This window comes from Xiphophorus hellerii, chromosome 4, assembly GCF_003331165.1.
Source record: "Xiphophorus hellerii strain 12219 chromosome 4, Xiphophorus_hellerii-4.1, whole genome shotgun sequence".
NCBI lineage: Eukaryota > Metazoa > Chordata > Actinopteri > Cyprinodontiformes > Poeciliidae > Xiphophorus > Xiphophorus hellerii.
The window spans coordinates 5,877,720-5,897,320 of record NC_045675.1 but is presented as its reverse complement, the minus strand read 5'-3'; the positions used below and the strand labels follow the sequence as shown (position 1 = coordinate 5,897,320).

Sequence of the window (19,601 nt, the reverse complement as noted above, 5' to 3'; positions counted from 1 at the left end):
CTGATGAAATATATAATATTAATACAGTACCTTGCAAAAATATTGATACCTGTTAAATGTTTGCACATTTTAAACATGCCGCACCAACACAATTCGATATCATTTAAGGTTTTCTAAAATTATAAAACATATTGAGAACATTTTCTAATTAAATTGGGGTGAAAAGTTTTTTTTGTTCTTTTTCTTTTTATATTTATCACAATTAAAAATCAAAATCAAAGTTTGTATACTTGCCTAAACATAAATTTTTTATGTCCTGCAACACAAATTCAATTGGATTTAGATCTACTCTTTGATGTAGCTCTTGGTGCTCAACTCCGATTTTAGCTGAAATTTGATGTGTTTTTTAAAGTAATTAACTAATTAATTAATTAATTTTTGCATCCCGAGATCTTTAGCAGTTGATGAAGGTGCACAGCTGAAGGGATTGAGGCTTTTAATTTCTTAGAAGTCTGCTTCTGTTCCCTAATGAGTGCAGAGCACTTTGCGTAATCTCTGCTTTTAGACCACTCTTGGGAAGTTTACTCTTGGTCTTATATTTCCTGCGTTCCTACATGACCTGCCTGATCCTGGATTTAAACTCCAAGATGGCCTTGTAACTTTTTCCAGTTTGAGCAACATCAGTAACTCTTTCCCCACAGGATCATAAAAGCTTTTACTGTGTGCCGTATTAAATTTTGCACAAACCTGCAGTAAAGCATCGCTCAAGGTTCAAATACTTTTGAATATGAGCAGCCAAGATAGCTCTGCATGATACATGACATTATATTTGACCTATGGAGTTTCTAATTTAATTTTTTTAAAATGCAGATCTAATATTCCTGAAAGTTGCTGTATTATTCTGTATCATGCATCTGCAGAGCCTCTTAATGGTGCAGTATTATGTACAGTTGACTTTTTTTTTTTTTTTTACCTTTACATCATGGTATAGTCCTAGTTCTTCATTAGGAACCTACAGATGTTGCTTTGATTCTTTCATGCATGTTTGAGAAATCGTTTAATCTCCCGTGGCAACAGTTGATCTGTGCAAAACGCCTGGGTGGACCCAACACTGCCTTCAAGGCACAGCTCCTCCTCAGTGCTGCTGCCTCCAAGCCACAGGTGTCAAACTCCAGTCCTCGAGGGCCGCTGTCCTGCAACTTTTAGATGTGCCTCTGCTGCTCCACACCTGAATAGAATAATTAGGTCATTAAGGCTCTGGAGAACTGATCTACACAAGGAGGAGGTAATTAAGCCATTTCATTCCAGTGTTTTGTACCTGTGGCACATCTAAAAACTGCAGGACAGCGGCCCTCGAGGACTGGACTTTGACACCCCTGCTCCAAGCTTACAAGCTTCGGGCTCACAGAGCACTCCCACCCCACGACTCCCCCACTCAGCTCCTTCAGACTAGTCAGCAGCAATTAGCAAATACCTGATGGAACTGTGTACCAGCTGACCTCGATACAAGCTACTTCTCAATGCAACACTGGTAAAAAAAAAAAGTTAAAGGGTTAATGGAGATGATGACTTCCTCATGGAGTTTCAGAAAGAGCAGGATTTTTAGAGACAGAGGACCAATGTCAAGGAGATAAACTACTAAGTAAAAATTCTTTTAAATCATATCGGATATATTTAGTATTTTTATAACAACTAAAGTTAACAGTTAATTGCTGTGCTGCAAAATGGCACTAAGTACCTGAAAATACATAATACTGCTCCTTTAAGGACTGGTGCATTTACAGTTTTAGTGTTTGATGTCTGTTTACTTTAATGGGTTTAACTTGTTCTTATTACTGGTTCTATTTCCTGTATAATTCGCCTCTGTTCCTCCTCTGCAGGCACATCAGATCTGTTACTCTGTCCTCTGCCTCTTCTCCTACGTGGCGGCTGTGAAGGGGAAGGAAACGGAAGGAAAACCCAAGCTGCTCTCACCAAGACCCCTTCCCAGCTAGTCAACACTTCCTGCTCCCCTCCCTCCTCTTAACGTCCTTCCTCATCCTCGGTGTGCCTCTCTACTTGAACTTCATCTCTCTTTAACCAGACAATCCCCAAATTTAAATCTAAGCACACAATCCCTGCTCCCCCTCCCTCCTCCTGTATAAATATGAGCCTCTGATCCTTTATAGATCCAGTTGTGTAGACATGTTTGGTCCTTGATGTCGTGTAAATAACTCCAAACATTCTCCGTTGTTGTCCTGATGTTCCAAACCCAACTAGTTCCACATTTGCTTGCTCCTTGGAGTCGGAGAAGCAGTTCATCAGCTCTGTGTGAAGGCCTTGGCGACGCCAGGTCTGAGCCACAGGCTGCATGCAGGTCCTGTGCAGCAGCACAGCTCACCACCTCCTGCCCGCCTCCATACAGCTCTGTGTTATTCTGTGACGTGTGATTACTGTAAAGTTCCAGTTTGTCCAAGTTGAAACTGGTGAAGCATCCGGGAGACCCTGTTAGAGTGCAGTGACAAAGCAACTGCATCCTGCACTAGAGCACCGCATGTAAACTCTTCTTAATGGTGTTTGGTCCTAAAATACTTTCGGTGTTCTCAGATGTGTTCTCTTGCCCACCAGGCTGAATAACTGTTCTAGTTCTGCTGTAAAACTTCTCGTCTGTGCTCCTCTGGTATTAACTGCATGTTACTATAAGGATGAAAATAAATATTATATATATATTTCTATATATAGTATTTATTTAATATATGCATTTAGACTGTACATTTCTCTGGAAAAAAGTTACAAAATGTTGATTTGCTTGATGTGCAATACTTAATAAGTAGTTAGCCATTGCCAGAGTCGGGTTCTCTTGGCTCCCACAGGGTGAAGAATGTAAGATGTTTTTTTGTTTGTTTGTTTTTTTTTTCTATTGTGTGTTTACTGAATATACAGTGTGATATGACTTTTCAAAGTGTCCTCTATGGTTAATTATCGGTCAATCACAAGACAGAAAACTGAACATTTCATGGTGGTTTATCATTAAAGTTAGATTAACTTCCAACTTCAACTGATAGACAGAACATCCTCTGCAAGCAGAAAAATGGGTCTGTATGAAACATGGGCTGACTGGAGAGGAAAGCTTAGGAAAGCCAGCTCTATCTGCATTATTTGAAGGTTAAAATTTTTTAGAGCAGAAATGAGCTTTTTAAGTTTTGATTTGATGGACAGATTTATGGATTCACTTATGAAAAGCAGCATTTGAGAAGTGCAGCAGCAGTTTAATAAAGTAAGCATAAACAAAGTTGATTTTTTATTTAAAGTTTAATAAGCAGTTTTTACTTCCCCAATTTTCCATTTTTAGTCGTTTCTTGCTTCAGTTTTCACATTTCACCTGCTTTAACATCATCTCAATTATGCTTGTACTAGGACCAAAACAGAAGAAAAGATGCATCACATTCCTTGGTAGAAATAGTTTTGAATCCAACAGGAACTACAAGATTTTCACAATTTATACCAAGCATGTCCCCATCTTATTTTTGCTTAGACTTCTCTCAACCAATATCTGTTCATGGACTGAAAATGGAGGGATTTCTTACTTTTCTTAGCAGCAGAAAACTTGGGTACGAAACGAATGTATGAATTTATGAAGGGTTGAATTGACTCAGCTGCCCAGGCTTTACTTTATATTAATTAGTTTGAAAACCTCCCAATTTAAAAAGTACAAATGATAAAAATTTTTTGCTAGACATGAAATGGTAAATTTACTGTACATTTTTTTTCACCAGGAAGTGAGTTGCTGAATGTAAATGTTAAATTGTGATGAGCAGCCGGCAGAAAACCTGAGGGGGTTTTGGATCATGGAAATCAAAGTCAAATCCAGAATCCAAAACTACAGATGTAAAGACAGAACAATGACAGAAATCCAAATTTGGTCTCAAAATGACGTTTGTAATCAGATATTTGTCATGTGATCGACCCTGCAGACGTGTTCAAGCCAACATGTATAATCATGACCGACTCTGTGAGGAGATTTTGTCTTTAAGTTCTCTTTGTGTTCCATGACAGTGAAAAAGAGGCCCATTCCACAGTGTGTGTGTGTATATGAGTGAGTGCATGCGTGGTCACGTGGCGAACAGTTTCCTGATCAGCAATATATTGCTACAGTAATGTCACTGGAAGAGGTTTTATTTTGATCCTGACATGCTTGTATTTTTAGTAACTTAACTGTGCAAGGTAGAAATTTTAGGATGTCATTGAGAAGATGATGTTTCATCTCTACAACTGATCTGCGAATTCTGCTTTGGCTACAAAGTTTTTTTTTGTTTGTATTTTTTTTTAAAATCTGGAATATTACAATTCATCTCTGTTATTGTTCTCACTGGCTGAGAAAGAGAGGGAAACAGTAAGGAGATGCCAGGTGTAAGCATTCCAGTTTTTGGAGGTAAAAAAAAAAGGTATTTATAGATTATGTACAGCTTTGGCAATATAATAAAGTTGTCCTAAATGAAGCTGTTGTAATTGATTTTTTTTTGACAAAACACACTTAAATTTGTGTTGTTTTTTTGTAAGACGTATTGCAGGAAATGGTTTGAAACATGGCTGTTTAACTTCATACTAAACCCTTAAAAGTACAAATGGTACCACTTTGAGACCAGAGCTGCCCATAAATAAACTAAAACCAATTTCTTTCAAATTAGCTCTTACAAGAAAAATGTGGTATATTCATTTTTTCACTTTAAAAAAAATGTACCTGTGTGAATATAGTCACGGACGCACGAGAAACATGACGGCTTGTTTACAAAGACAGAAAAATGTGAACTTTGTTGCAATTAACTTCACATCTCAGGACATTTGTCAAAATATCTTTGTGATGCAAGGAATCATGATTTCTTTCAAAATAAAAGGGAACTCCTGCAAATCCTGTCAAAACATATGCTGCTGTGCTTTTTGATTTTAACATGTACTTTATGTTGTCAGACAAATTGGATTTAAGTGATTTCTTAATTCAACAATTGAAGGCTGAGAATAGAACGATTACATTTTTACATACGGCCTGGTAGGTTCGGGTAGTTATTTTTTTTCCCCTTGGAAAAAATTCAATCATTAAACACCTGCTTTTTGTCTGTAATTGGTTATTTTTGTTCAAAGATGTAAAAAGACACAGCACTAATTATATTTAATCTTTTCTTTTTTGCCAAATTTTTCTTACGGATATTTATCAGACAAAATACACAAAAATATTTATAATAAAAAAAATGTATGCCAGATATTTTAATCAGAACAGGGAATAACATTTAAAAATAAAAATAAATTAGAGCATATTTTATGTGAAATACCACATAGTTAGGTTTAATTAAAAAAACAAAACCTCCAAAGACACCTTTTAAATCTACAAACAAGGCGTATTCATCGTTGCATTGTTGCGTTGCACAAGTTTCAGGCTCCAATCTGAATATTAAATAGACTTTGCTTTTAGCTTACTATCTAATTCTGTCAGCACTTTTTAAGACCAATGTGTAGTTTTAATAGAAGTTTCAGATCCTAGAAGAGGCTTTAAGTCTTTCTATGTAAATGTGACCTTTTGTCCGACGCTCACGCGTCTCCGTGGACATTTCTGCGGACAATCCGGAGACGAGACATCACCTCGTCCCAGTCCAAGTAGGCACCCTCCAAGTGTCGCAGCCTGTCTGGCCTGCTGATGTAGCTCTTCCTGCCGTGCAGCAGACGCCAGTTGTCAAAGGTCACAATGTCACCTGGAATAAAACACGCAGGATCAGACATAAGAGTGTTTGCTGTTGATCTGAGATGGTATTGTGCAGGTAATGTATAACACAAACCAGAAAGGCTAAACGTCAAGAAGCTTAAGGTCAGGCATTATTTAAAGTTCAGGACACGGCAGAAACAAATCCGGTTTTATCCATCTAATAATGAGAAATTTTTTTATTATTTTTTTTTTTATAGGAGGGCAGTCCTTCAGTGCATACAGAGGTTACCAATGGGTTGGACGTTTACTGCTTGAAATAATGCTGTGGGAGCCAACAGATCCATCCTGCTGCACATTAATGTCCTGAATCTCAGCTGCTAGATGCAGCACAGATGCATGTCATGACTTTTGCTAGATATTGGTAACTTGATTTAGCCAGCTGTGACAGAGATGGCAGTGATGTTTTAATGTCACCGCGACCTCAACAATGACAAAGATGTTGTTCACCATGTTTACGACAAGCTGAAGCAGCCTGCAGAGCAACATCCTTCACTCTGAAAACACACTATCCTTGCTTTTTGTAAATCTCTACAGATTGTTGATTACAACACAAACTTACATTTATTTTCCTAAGATTTCTTGATAAATAAAGGTGAAAATGAATGGAGGTGCATATTTTTTTTAGCTATCTGAAAAGTGTGGTGTCCCTCTGCTGTCCCCTAATAAGACCCAGTGGAAAGCAACTGCCTTCAGACAATACCTGGATCATAATTTGTCTAAAGCAATCCAGCGTTTTTATTTTAAAAGTCTGAGCTTCTAGAAATGAGCAAAACTCACAATGAGAAGGTAGATATCATCTACAAAGTATCTCAGCACTGTGTTTGATAGTCAGTTAAAGTTCTGATTGTCAAGAGGAACCAACAGAGGATCTCTTTACTATGGAGACTTTTAATGGTTGTAATATTTTAATATTTGCTAAAAGTCTTTGAACCTTTTCCTTTATTTGTTAGACAATATACAGGAATAGTCTACACAGTATTGTAAATGTTTGCTCCCAGATCATTAGACTATTATATAACTCTATAGAACAAAGAAGTGGCTGGAAAAATGATCAGCCAGCATGAACACATACAATACATTGGTACTGTTGCCTTCAGGTCCGTATTATATTATGCCCAAGTCCAGAACTAATTGTTACTCGAAGTATTTTATTTTCTCTGCAATTAGGCTGTTGAGTATAGATGATGCCTACAGCTTTTGGTATTTTTTCATATGTACTTGTCTTGTGTTGTATTTATACAGCATATTTGTTTTCACAGAATTAATGAATTTGGTTAGTAGATTAATGTTTGAGATAAATGTATAGCCCAGTAGGCTACAAATAAATTCTCTATTGGGATCAATAGAGTCTGATTCTGAAACTGAATCTTTCAATGATCTATTTTGTGTTGGTCAGGTAAATAAAGTATATGTAAACTTTTCATTTTCAAAGTGACAGACTGACCTGGCTTCATGGTGTAGGTGACCACGTTTTCCGGTCTGTTCATGATGTCCACATAGGCCTTCAGGGCTCTATAGAAGGGCTGGACCTGATGTAAGGGGAGGTCCAGCACAGAGTCTCTGGTGGCGTTGTTGTAGTTTATTTTTGTGACTTTTCCCTCGGAGTCAACACTGATTAGAGATATTACAGACTTAGACTTTGACGAGTTTCGATGCTTAGAGCTGAAACAATTTTCTTCCAGGACATTATTTAACTTAAACTGTAATGTTTTTAAACATCCTGTTTTATACCTATATAAAACAGTACATAGGGAAATGTAGAGCTGCAGCTACCAAATATTTCAATAATCTATTGATTATTCTGAAGATTAAATTGGAGTCGATTTTGTACAATATCAAAAATGCAAAATAAAAATCAAACATATAACTAAATTCCTTTTATAAGTAAAATAAACTCTTTTTTTTGCCTGAAATGCAATAACAGTGACTATTTTCAGAGTCTTTATACTTTAGTTAACAATTCATCCATTTCTAGATTAATTGACAGTTATTTCAATAATCATGGAAGCTGAGCAACTGAGCAAATTTTGATTCTGATTTGTTTTCTGTCAAAGTAATTTATAATCACCTCAATGTTCACATGTTGGAATAAGCACTGTGAACCCGTGGATTTAAACAAATGGATCAAGACATCCTAAATTTTCATGAATTTTTCAGCCAAAGACTTACTGTATGTTGTGGTTCAAAATTCAAAGGCCCCTGAAGGCATCTTTTTTAGAGTCACAAAGAAAATACATCTCAGTTTTTAATATTTCTGAACAGCAGATGGCAGTGTCTCCATTCCAAATGAAATAACTGCACACACACAGTCTTACAGTTACAGGATGTACCACCAAATCAGATGTGTGTGTATTGTTAAACAGTCACCTGACGTCTCATCGGTACTTACTCGATGATCCGATTCTTGGACTGCAGCATGAAGTCGCAGTAGTCCGTCCCGGTGTCGGTGAAGTCCACACGGAGCGAGGTGAGCGTCCGGAAGGCCTCCGGATCTTCTCGCTGCAGCTGCTCAGCCATGTGGAAGCCGTCCACCACTTCGCTCTCCCCTCCTTCCTTTGCCTGGTTAATGCAGTGCAGGAACTGCACCTACAGCAGGCCGAGGCACACATGCCGAGCAAATGCTCCCTTTAAGGCTCTGAAGTCATGGAGGCCAAATGCCAAGACATGATTCATCGCTGATCCCGTTCCTGTTTAATCCTCTAAACGGCATTTAAGAAAGATTTTACTCACCCCAGGTGCAAAGTGTAAAGCTGGATAGTCTGTATGCAGGCTCAGCTTCCCTGAAGTGTACGCCACATTGTTTGCCATGGACTTGTCCTGGACCTGCCATGTATGCCTGAGGACAAAGATAACATTCATTAATAAACCCCACTATAATTATTCCACTTTGGCAACAGAAGATCAGCAACGACAATTAGGCAGCGAGGAGAAAAGGATGAGATGAGATGAACTTCGGAGGGATCCCTGAGGGGAAACCGGGCAGCTTCACAGGAATGCTCAGACTGTAGACTCTTAAGTAGATCCTTCATTGAGATGCAGCATGAGTCGAGCGCTAATGAGCTAAAGTTATCTTCAATGTTCTGTTTGTACGCCTCGTTCTGGACGAAGCTCGAGTCATTACCAACTTCTCTCATGGCAGACTCTTAGTTTTCGTCTACCAACTTCTCACTTCCTGCAGAATGAGATCATCTCCTGCTGGTGGAAGAGCTTTCTGATTCAAACTTCAGTTGCAGCTGAGTGCACCAGGATATTCCTCTGGAAAGATGGAATACTTGTAGTTTGTTTTCCTTTTCTCTGTCATCAAACTATCAGCCCTGCAGCAAGTCAAAGTGATGAACTGCTGTGATTGAAAAAGGCTAAGAGACAGTCACTAAGCTCAACTTTGGAGTCAATATGAACCAAAGCAATAGATGAATGACTCGTGCATACGGTCTCTATACATCTGTGCTTAAAAAGGTTGATTTCCTTTTGAATGTAGAGAAGTTTGCATGCACTCATCATAAGAGTAAATAATTAAGACACATTTCATCTATTTTCTTCAACATGGAATAATTTTCACCTTAAAAAAACAAAACTTAATGCACAGGTTCTCTAGTCAACTAAGGTTCAAACAAAATCACTATAGAGCATAGAGTATGCAATAATCCCCACTAATATCTGGTTAAACTGTAAAAATAAACATGTCTTTTCTCCCTGCATAATTCTGCCTGGATATTTGATTGCTCTTCCTATCAGAATTGGTCAAGTTTGTTAAAACTGGTTGTTTTCTTAGAACAGTTTCTAAAGACCAAGGGAGGGATAAATACTCACAGCCCATAAGTATTACTATTAACTTAACATTAAATTTAACCTTGTGCACCCAACTGTAATTGTTAAAAATATTTCAAGGTATTTGTTGTAAAAGCGATCCAGCCTTTCAAAAAAGTAGTATGAATAAATAAAAGCCCTACATTTTTGTAATATTAGCACAAATTGGTGTTGATTAAATTTAAAATTCTCCACAACCTTTATTCTTAGTCACAGTGCTGAATGTGCTTCCAGTAAACAGTCTTACCCGTAAAACGTCAGCCTGAGATATCCAATCCTCTCAGCCAGTCTGGCCACTTGACCTTGCTCTGCAGGCGCCCCCTTTAGGTGCACGATACCAACTCGCCGCAGGGCCAGGAGCCAGGCGAGCGCAGCCCCATCGTCATGGAGAACTTCCTGGAAGTCAGCTTGGGGAATACGCAGCGTCGCGTCCCAATAATAACGCTCTGAAATGCAAACACATTATGGTTTTTACCCCTAAGCTGCTCCATAGAAACTACAGCTGGTAGCATTCACGTTGATGTTTCTTTATTGCATTCTTTGTGTCTGTTAGGAACCAGTTTTGGGTTCTTGTTAATAAAAGAGAAGCTTTATTTTCCAATGGACTTTTAATCCAGGACACAACCGTAAATCTAATCACAGACAAACACCATTCAGAAATCCTCCATGTAAGTTGGACTGTGTTGATAAGATGGAGCACAGCTGTCCAGATGTGCAGCACATGTTGAATTCAGGCATTATAAAACATCTGACGTCTAGTTATCTTGTTTACTGTGAGAAAAAGACTTCTGCTAGACAAACATTTTTAGATAGACACTTTCTTTTTTCCAGTTTTCTTGTCCTAAAAACTTTCTTTTGCATTTGACAAGATCAACTATGACGGTTTGTTTTATTCTAGAAAGGAAGTAATTTATCTCCAAATCCATTACTGCATCCTTTGCTTATTGGAGCTGAATAATATTCTAAACTCTGCTGCTCACTTGAAGATGAATGGTTCTCTGAAAAGTAAAAAAAAAAAAAAGTAAAAAAAAACAGCACGTCTCCATAAGACAGACAGAAATGGAAAGAATCTTCCCATTGCTCTCCACCCAGCTGGCTTCACTCCTTTTTCCATGCAGCCTCCCTCCAGCGACTTCCAAAGGAACAGCTGCTAAGTACATTTGTGGGTAGGGGGATGGGGGGGGATTTCACACGAAGTGTGTACCTGTCTGATGTTTATGGCGCCTCCTTGTGTCTCTTAAGTAACCGCTATGCTCAAAACAAAGCTTAATAAAGCTGCAGCACAAAGCAGCCTACAAGAACTAAACCGAGGATTTGACAGAGTCAGAATGTTCCTGCTGAAACCCAAGCATGATTTATTCTCATGAGAAGTGTCCAAAACCACCAAAGAAAATACGCCTGTTTGCTGAGGCCTGTGAAAATTTAAAGACGCAACAAAACAACTTCAAGTGGTGATTTTATTGCCTTGTTTTTTAAAACCAGTGAGGCGCGAAGACCGATGCTACACGAGTCAGGAGCACGGTGGTCATCATGACTCGCAGACCTCCCTCCAGGCTGTTGTCACAAATGATCAGTTACTGGCTTCACAACTCACTCACTTCAAGGATCTGCTGCCTGTTAAAACATGTCATGAGGATGGAGGCAAACAGAGAGAGCATGGGAAACCTGGGCAAAGGTCAAACCTGAATGCTATAATTAATTGGGAAACGTGCACAGGCATAGCAGTGCTTCAGTTTTTTCACTTCAGGACGTCGATCTTTACAGAAAGCTTCTGGCTCGGGTTGTAGTCTTCCTGTACGTGTTCAGTCCCAGCAGCAGCTCAGCACAAATCTCATTCTGAAACTTGTCACGCTCACCATTATCAGGACAGTTCACCATGTGCCTGCTGGGCTGAACAAAAGATGAGAACCTTGCTTGAATGTCTACCGTCTAATCATGTAATCAGAGACGCACAGCAGCTTGTTTACGATTGGGAGAGTTAATCACAAATGTTAGATATGTGAGGTGAAAAGAAAATAACGAGGGCCTTTTAACCTAAACAGTGAAAAGTTCAGAATCGGGTCAAGTTGTAAACAGATGAAACTAAAAGTACAATCATGTGTGGGCTGTGTGAAAGCAGTTTTATGAAGCGTGGATGACGAATTTAATGCTAAAAAGAAAGAAAAAGATTGCGGGATAAACAGCGCCATGAAGACCAAACTCAGACTACTAGTTTTATATTCTACAAATCTGGCCTTTTAGGATGAGAGCCAGGAATTAAGTCATTAAAAGTGCACTGAAGGAAAGTAGCATGTGGAAAAATATGCTACGGTCAAAATGGTGACTTTTTGGAATACAAAAAGCTAACCAATTCAAAAATACCTTGAATTTGAAAGTGACATTAAGTAAACACATCCTGAACAAGTTATCCTCATCATGAAACATGGTGGTGGCAGAACCATGATGTAGGAACTCGGGTGGGACAGGGATGTGAGTCATAGTTGATGGCAAGATGGATGGAGGTATCAAAAATGGAAATACTACAAGAAAACTGTTAGTGGCTGAGGCAGAAAAGTCCACAAAGAATTGGATTACATTTGGTTTTTGTTAAAAAATAACTTCTACCTTCTGATTTTAGTTGGAAATGAATTCTGAGGTTAAAATTTGTACTATCACGTAATATATTATGATTTTATAAATCTGATGTCCATAGCATAATATATTACCTGATTAAATTTTTCATGACAATCCCCTATTTCGATTGTACGTAATATGTACGTATATGTATGTAATATATGTATAATTTTTAATCGTAATAAAACTTTCATCACCACAATTCACAACAGAACTGCTGGACAGCTCCTTAGATCTTTATGTTATCAGAAACTTCTACGTTAGCTCGAGGAGCAAAACAGCTGGATGAATTTGACTTGCAGGCAGTCAGAAAGATGGACATGGCAAATAATATTTCAATACGTTATTTTAACTTATATTTTATAATAATTGAAAAACAGATTTGATTTTTTAAAGTATATATGTAGAGTTTAAAAGATGTATGGGATTAAATTTTGTTATTTTTGCATTTTTTTCCCTCATTCTCTTTCCAACTTTCTGAAGCCTCCCTAGCGCTCCCCAGAGACCAGGGCTCCCATTTTCAAAAGAATTACTCTAGAACTTAAAATCCAAATAAAAACGAAAAACTCTGTAGAGACATAATCAACTGTGGAGAGATATGAATACTTTAGTAAAAGACATGATGTTCTTGGAAAAAAAAAAAAGATTCACTGGATGTTGTGCCTCCTCCTCACCAGTCAAACACAGTCTATGCTTGTTTCTCAGAGCACTAAAAATATTTGACCCGATGCATGTCCTTAAAGTAATTCTGAATTCAGTAAAGTTATCTCAGAGAAAATGTTCTTAGACACACGCATGTATTAAAATATATACTGACGTGACAGTGCAGGATCACCAGAAACGCCATGAAAAATTCAATAGTTATCCAGGCTTAATTTTAGTTCAGTTGGGATGACTTGACTCAAAGAGACTGTTCTTCTCACTAGCAGTTATTAGCATTTGAACGTACAGTATGACTCTGTTCTGGGACGCTGCAGTCCTTCCACACACGCAAGCAAAGCCAGAGGCAGGCGGAGCAGCTGCACAGGGCCTTGATGGTGGGGAACGCAGAGGGCCTCACTGACAACAGACATGGCATTGAAGTCATACACAGTATGAAAATAAGGAGCTGTGAGAGCAAAGAGACTCAGAAGGGAAGGCTGCTGGAGTGAGATGTCTCGAGCATCCACCACGAGATGCGCCTTATTGGACTGAAAGAAATATATCAACTGAACCATCAGCTCATGTGAGCACGTTACACTGGAAGTGTGGAGGAGCTTCACATGATCAGAAACCTGTTATGAAAATTTCTCTTTATAGGTATTTACATCAGGTCAAAAGCTTCTTGCAGGGACATGCTGTCCTACCTGCAGTATGTGTTGATGAATGTGTACTGACATGCATGAGAAGCAACAAAAAAACCCATTTAAGACAAGCACACCTGATGTAGCTCTGTGTATTTGCATAAATATGAGGGAAAATAAGCAACAGCAAAGGAAAAAAGCAGAAGAGGAAAAAGAAAAAACAGACTAGGACTGCACCTCCCAGAAATCTTTCTGAATGTTGCAGATTGCTGTATTACGGAAAGGTGGGACAGTATAAGCTAAAGTAGAACCGCGTGTGGAGATGATTAATTTTAAAATAACCTCAAACCTTTTAGGGGCTTTTTCTTCAACAGTGTTGTACGCCACAAAAAAAAAACAAAAACTTTTATCCACGTTTCTTTGCAAAACTCCAACTCAAAACAGATGGGAAAAGCAGTTTTCAAATCTTGCCAGAGATTCAGAACAAGACTTAGGTCTGGACTTTGACTGGACCTTTTTAGAGCATGGACATCCTTTGATCTTAATCTGCAGTCCATAAGAGCCAGTGTCCTGCAGCAGTGAACTGCCTCCTTATTAACTAAACATGAGTTTCTTCAACTCAGTTTTAAATTTACCTTTGCTAACATTTTCAGATTAGCAAAGGTAAGTTTCAGGTTAATCTCTGTTTGAGTCTCAAGTCTTTCGGGGTTTTATTTCATAAGTGTCCGGTATTCATGTTCCTAAATCATCCAACCAGCTTCCTTCTACTTGCTGAAGAGAAGAATCCTCACAGCATGATGCTGCCACCATTATATATTATATATATCAACCCCTTAACCTGCAACTGAACGGTATTTTCCAGGGGTGAGGGTTAAAGGGTTTGCATTTTTTGTCACATCTGAGGTGCATATTATAACCTTTATGTGGTGTGACTGCAAAGCGAATTATAAAAGTTAAGTAATAGAATTTTATTTTTACAGTTTTAGATTATAAGTTAAGGTTTAAAGAGCAGCTAAGCATGACGATCTTTTGGGTTTTTCTAAGAACATGATGCACAATGATTGTCTATATCAAGGATAGGACTGTTATCCTTGACATGTTTTATTTGTTAGGAACATTATTATGCATAACATTTTAGGTATTATATTAAAAATACTGTTACATTTTTATAAGTTATATCTTCTTTCTGAACGACCCTGTTTTTCTTGCAAAACCTAGAGGATATGACTAACAGACAGTAAACTACCAGAATTTGCCAGAGTTTCTTTAATAACTTCCTAGCAATAAAAACACAAACTATATGACTGCCTGGAGCTTTTTCCTGTGTGGTCATTTGTGTAAAGTTACTGTGGCGTTCACAGGAATAAAATGCTGGCATGTGCTTGAAGGGACAGCTTCTGACAACCAGACAAGATAGTATACGCAGACAATTCCCTCCTCTGTTTCTCCCACAGTTGTAAAGTGCTACAGTGGCTTTTCCAGATGAGGAAACCTGAAGCCCGGGCTCCTGTGGTTGTTACGCAGTTCATGGCACTTTGGCTTTGCTCTCACTGTGCTCTGCTGAAGCTTGGAGGCCCGCACTGCTCTCCTCTGGTGGGAGTCCTTTAAAGCTCCGCTTCAATCACTGCCGTTATCCACAGAGCTTTTGTTTTGACTTGGATAAGTTTTATCTCTGAGCTTGGATCAGCTCACTTCAGTGGTCTGTCTGGAATGTACTGAGGAAGGTTCAAAGCCAGATGGTATAAACTCTTGTGAAACGGCCGAGCATAGAAAATCAGATTCAACCTGGTCGTGACGTGAGATTAAAAAAAAATAAATCCAAATGTAGCCGGATGATTTCAGCAGCTGTTTACAGGGAAATTATCACATTGTTGACTACATCTTTTTGCTATTGTTACTAATCCTTCGGTAAAGAAATGATATGTTCTCAGTTGCTAACATCATATGCTTATGGCTCTAAACCTATTATAAGACAGAGTGTACAATTCAGTAAGTTTTTAGGATTCATTCATATTATATCTCTAATGGTTTATTTGAGCTGGGGGGTTTTATTAGGAGTTTTACTTAAAAAAATATTATTGAACTTGCATTCCTTTTACAGTTCTCACACATTTTTACAATAAAACATGTCATTAATTTAGAGATTTATTTAAGTCAAATTGTAAGAATTCAACAACATGAGCTAAACTAGAAAAGTTCTTTTAAATTTTGCTATCTAATTATTTACAAGGTAAAAAAAAAAAAGATAAATAGTTGTTTTAAACAGAAATTTTAAAAAGAGAAGTGAAAAGGATCTGAAAACTTCTAGGCTAAATGCAAGGAGGCAGAAATGAACCAAAAACTATTGTCAGGTGCTACCTCTGAAAATTTCATCCTGTTTCTGGGAACGAAACAAAACCCAGCTTAACTATGTCCTTCATCCTGGATGACCAGTGAAATATGCAACACTAAAACAGCACGTTCAAAAAGATTAGCAGCAGGGGACTTTGTGTAAAATATTTCAGCAGGTACAAACAAGGAGAAGGGCAAAAAGGTTACTCATTACTGCAGGTATTACTACATTTTAAACTGGCTTCTGAAAAGGCCAAACAATTGAACTACAACCTTCAGCCTAAAATACAGTGCTGATGGATAAATAAAACAGGACAAAACAAATGAGAAAAAAAAAATTCAAGCCATGTTGATTTCGCATTTTAAATTGTCTTTCAGTATGGTCGCACACTGAAACCACAGCAATTACTGAAGCAGTGCTTGTTCTAAAATTTTTAAAAGCTATTATAATTTACCTTAGTAACCTTGAATATATGACATCATTATTTTTACTGAGAGGGATTACCTGAAATTGTGTCTCAGTTCATTTGCTTAAGACAAAATGCAAAAACAAGTCCCACAGATTTAGTCAAAAAGCCTAATTAATAAAAAGCCTAATTCTTAATAGGCTGACACGTCTGCTGAGAATAATCAGACACTGAACTATTTCAACAGACCCAACAAACTGGTAATAAATGAAACAGACCACCACTTCAATTCTTTCTGGCTTCAGACAGGGAGTGGATGAAGGTAGAATTTAACTGGAAATGTTTTCATTTTTTTCTACACGTCATAAAGAAATTGATCAGAATGTCGAGTTCTGGTGTTAAAACAGTTTCCCAAAACGGACCAAAACCTACACCTGAGTTTTAAGACAGTTTCTAATTTTAGACGTTATGTTGTCCTGACTAATGACTAATGACTGTTTTGCTTGGAAAGAAGGAAATTCCATCTGAGCTTCTCAATAATGAAACTTTGAGTCATGACTGAACAGGGAAACATTGACTCCAGATTTTATTCCTGATAGCATGTTTTATGTTGGGGTACACGGTTATATCTTATCTAACATATCGTCAAATTGCAAAGTAAAATACATTTTTTTTACTAATTTTACTTTTACTAATCCAACAAAAACACCTATTTATAAAACAGAGCAGCAGTATGACAGTGCAGCTAACTCCTGGATTCCCAGCTTGAGGAGACAAAGTGAGCAGTGTTTTCTGTTTTCTCGCTGGAGAGCTCCAAGCCTCAACACACTAATCCAAACCTAACACTTTCTCCATCTGCAACTTTGGGTGCATAAAACCAAGCCGAGCCCTGCAGAAGTTTCTCAAACGGGAGTCAATTTTTTGGCAACTTCTATTCAATGCTTTCAGTGTTATTTCAACTGCCAAGCAGGACGCCTGGTTTTACAAAATGAAAAATCCAATCATTATGTTCATTAAGCTTTCCCTGCAGTCTGACAAAGATGTTGAAATTTCAAAAGAGATGACAAAGAGGTGGGAAGTGACCTAAATATAGCTGATCCGTGAACAATTAGGGAGATAAATGCTGTGAGTGAAAAACAGAAAAAAAAAAAAATTGTTGAAAAGGGCCGAATCTAAATTCCTGGACTGAGTCCATTATTTGAAAAGTGTTAGTTGCTGAAACCATTCGACGTCCATTATAACACACTAACAGTGAAAGAAGCTAATTATAACAAATTAAAAACACTCAAGATGTGGTTTACAGTACAAATTCCCTAAATACTTTCAGGCTGATAACACAGCACTTACTTATATATGAGAGCGACTGTTTAGAAAGTTGGTTGTGCTAAAGAACTAAATGTTGTGTGAAATTATGTTAATGTTTGGAAGAACAAAGACAATTCCCACTGAAATAAAGACACGCTTCCAAGAGGCTGTTGGCTGACAAAAAAAAAAAAGAATAAATCAAGACCAGAATCCACCAGCAAGACGAGAACCTGACAAATCGGCTGCTGCTTAACAGAATCAGTCAGCAGCTTTAATGAAGAAAAGTCCAAACTCAAACAGTGCAGGAGAGTTATGACAAAGTCATTCAGCAAGTTTATGATGAATGTGTAACTGAAATGGATTACTAACTTATGAAAATCATATGTCTAAAGCTGGAACACGAGTTAGAAACAAGCCACACAGAAGGAACTTCAAAACCTAATAAAATATGCAAAGAGAATTGTTTAAAAACAAATAAGAATTAAAGTGATTCGCCAAGACACAATAGAGCATGTAAGTGGTGCACAGAAACAAGATTGGGTGTTTCCACATCGTAATGCATCCATCCATCCATTGTCCGGCTGTCATTGGGTAGAGTACACTCTGAAGATGTCGCCAGTGCATCACAGGACAACCATGCACACACACTATATTTAGTGTATAGCTCCAAGGCAACTTTTTCACAATACAGGCCCCTGATGGTAATTTCAATGGAAATTTTGAGTTTGTTATATAGCACCAAGTCTCCAAAATGTCATCTCAATTGCAATCAAACACATCCAAATTCAATACATTTATTGCAACTTGATAATAGTTAAAATATAGGGCAGTCAAACTGATTAAAAGTCTCCTAATGAAGGAAAACACTTTTTTTAAGTAAAAAATGAAAATAGAATAATTAAAAGCATAAATGTTCATTTCACAGTAATAAAAAAATGTCCCTCTCATTATTCTGACACTTAGCAAATGGAAATAATTTTGTTAACACTCATCTGACCTAAAAAGTGTCATTTAGTCTGACTTAATGTCTGATGTGTGTGTAAATATCTTTTTTCAAGCCGATGAAAAAATTGGGCCTTTTTGCGTCTGTCTTTTGTTCCTTAATTTATTTATATGACAATGGCTAAAACTAATATCTAGAAAGAAAAACAATCAAAAAGGTAGAAATTTCTACAAGCACACAAAATATCAATCGATAACTACTTAAAGACGAAAATAAATAAAGAAATAAATATTGATGTATCAGTCTGGCCAAAAAAATGAAGCTCTACTGCAAATGTGTGCGTATCAACTGCTTTTTGCACTCAGAGCCAAGTACTGCACTTCTCAAAAGATAAATGTAAATGGAGCAGAAAGTCATTAAGCCTTTTTTGTTTCCTGCCACTACACGATCAAATTACCAGTCAAGCATTGTTCACTTGATGTGTGAAATCACACTAAATGTGAAGGGGAGGTGGGCCGAAGAACACAAAGCACTGGTACTTGCTTGTATTACTGAAACCTAATTAGGTAACTCTAACCAATAAATGACTCGAGCTCTTAACAAACACTTGTCTTTACGCCTTGTTGAGGGTGAGGATCGTAATGGGATCTTTAGCAGAAAGACAGAATACATTTACTAAATATCAATCTTGGGGCATAATTTTTACCTCATTCCATATGCAGTGACATAAAATTTGTCATAATTCCCATCTCAACTAAACAAACATGACAGGCACAAAATGGGAGGCTTAAGATGATGACATGGTTTAAATATTGAAAGCATCTGGCAGGCGTGGAGTATATCACTGGCAGATTTATTGGTGAAAGCAGGAGTCATTGCACTGCATTGTGATTGACACAAGCGTTTCCCAGGAACAATTTAAAATCCTCGGTCTCCTAAGTGACGCGAAACATTTAAAGTTCACCTTGTCAGAACAGAAAAATTATTGTGTGCGACCTAAAGGTTAGGAAGTGGGTAAACACCATGTGAGTGATATTCAAGTAAAGATTTCTACTGATGGGAGACTAACAAAAGCACCACGAATCAATATGTAATTAAAGCATATCCATTTGAGAGTCATAGTGAAAATATTTGATACATTCTTGGTTTATTTCCTCTCAAACATTAGATGTAATATTAATCAACACCAACTCAGATACACAAACCTTAGATGTACAACAAGGTTTTTTTTTAAAACA

The 19,601-nt window shown here is 37.6% G+C and overlaps 2 protein-coding genes across 29 annotated transcripts in view; one reads left to right on the top strand and one right to left on the bottom strand.

The window, feature by feature from the left end:
* The window catches only part of madd (MAP-kinase activating death domain), a 50,876-nt gene extending 46,458 nt beyond the window's left edge, over positions 1–4,418 (top strand). For all 28 annotated transcript variants that reach the window (XM_032560085.1, XM_032560075.1, XM_032560080.1 and 25 more), the window contains one exon: positions 1,821–4,418. Coding sequence is in view for 20 of the 28 variants with exons in the window: in XM_032560075.1 (XP_032415966.1) it covers positions 1,821–1,934 (114 nt within the window). In the remaining 8 variants the exon portion in view is untranslated. The remainder of the gene's footprint in view (positions 1–1,820) is intronic.
* Positions 4,220–19,601, bottom strand: part of bbox1 (butyrobetaine (gamma), 2-oxoglutarate dioxygenase (gamma-butyrobetaine hydroxylase) 1) — a 27,595-nt gene continuing 12,213 nt past the window's right edge. Inside the window, exons 4-8 of the mRNA XM_032560109.1 lie at positions 9,729–9,927; positions 8,405–8,510; positions 8,064–8,260; positions 7,119–7,285; positions 4,220–5,663 (exon numbers count right to left, since the gene is read on the bottom strand). Of these exons, the coding sequence (XP_032416000.1) occupies positions 5,503–5,663; positions 7,119–7,285; positions 8,064–8,260; positions 8,405–8,510; positions 9,729–9,927 (830 nt within the window). The 3' untranslated portion in view covers positions 4,220–5,502. The remainder of the gene's footprint in view (positions 5,664–7,118; positions 7,286–8,063; positions 8,261–8,404; positions 8,511–9,728; positions 9,928–19,601) is intronic.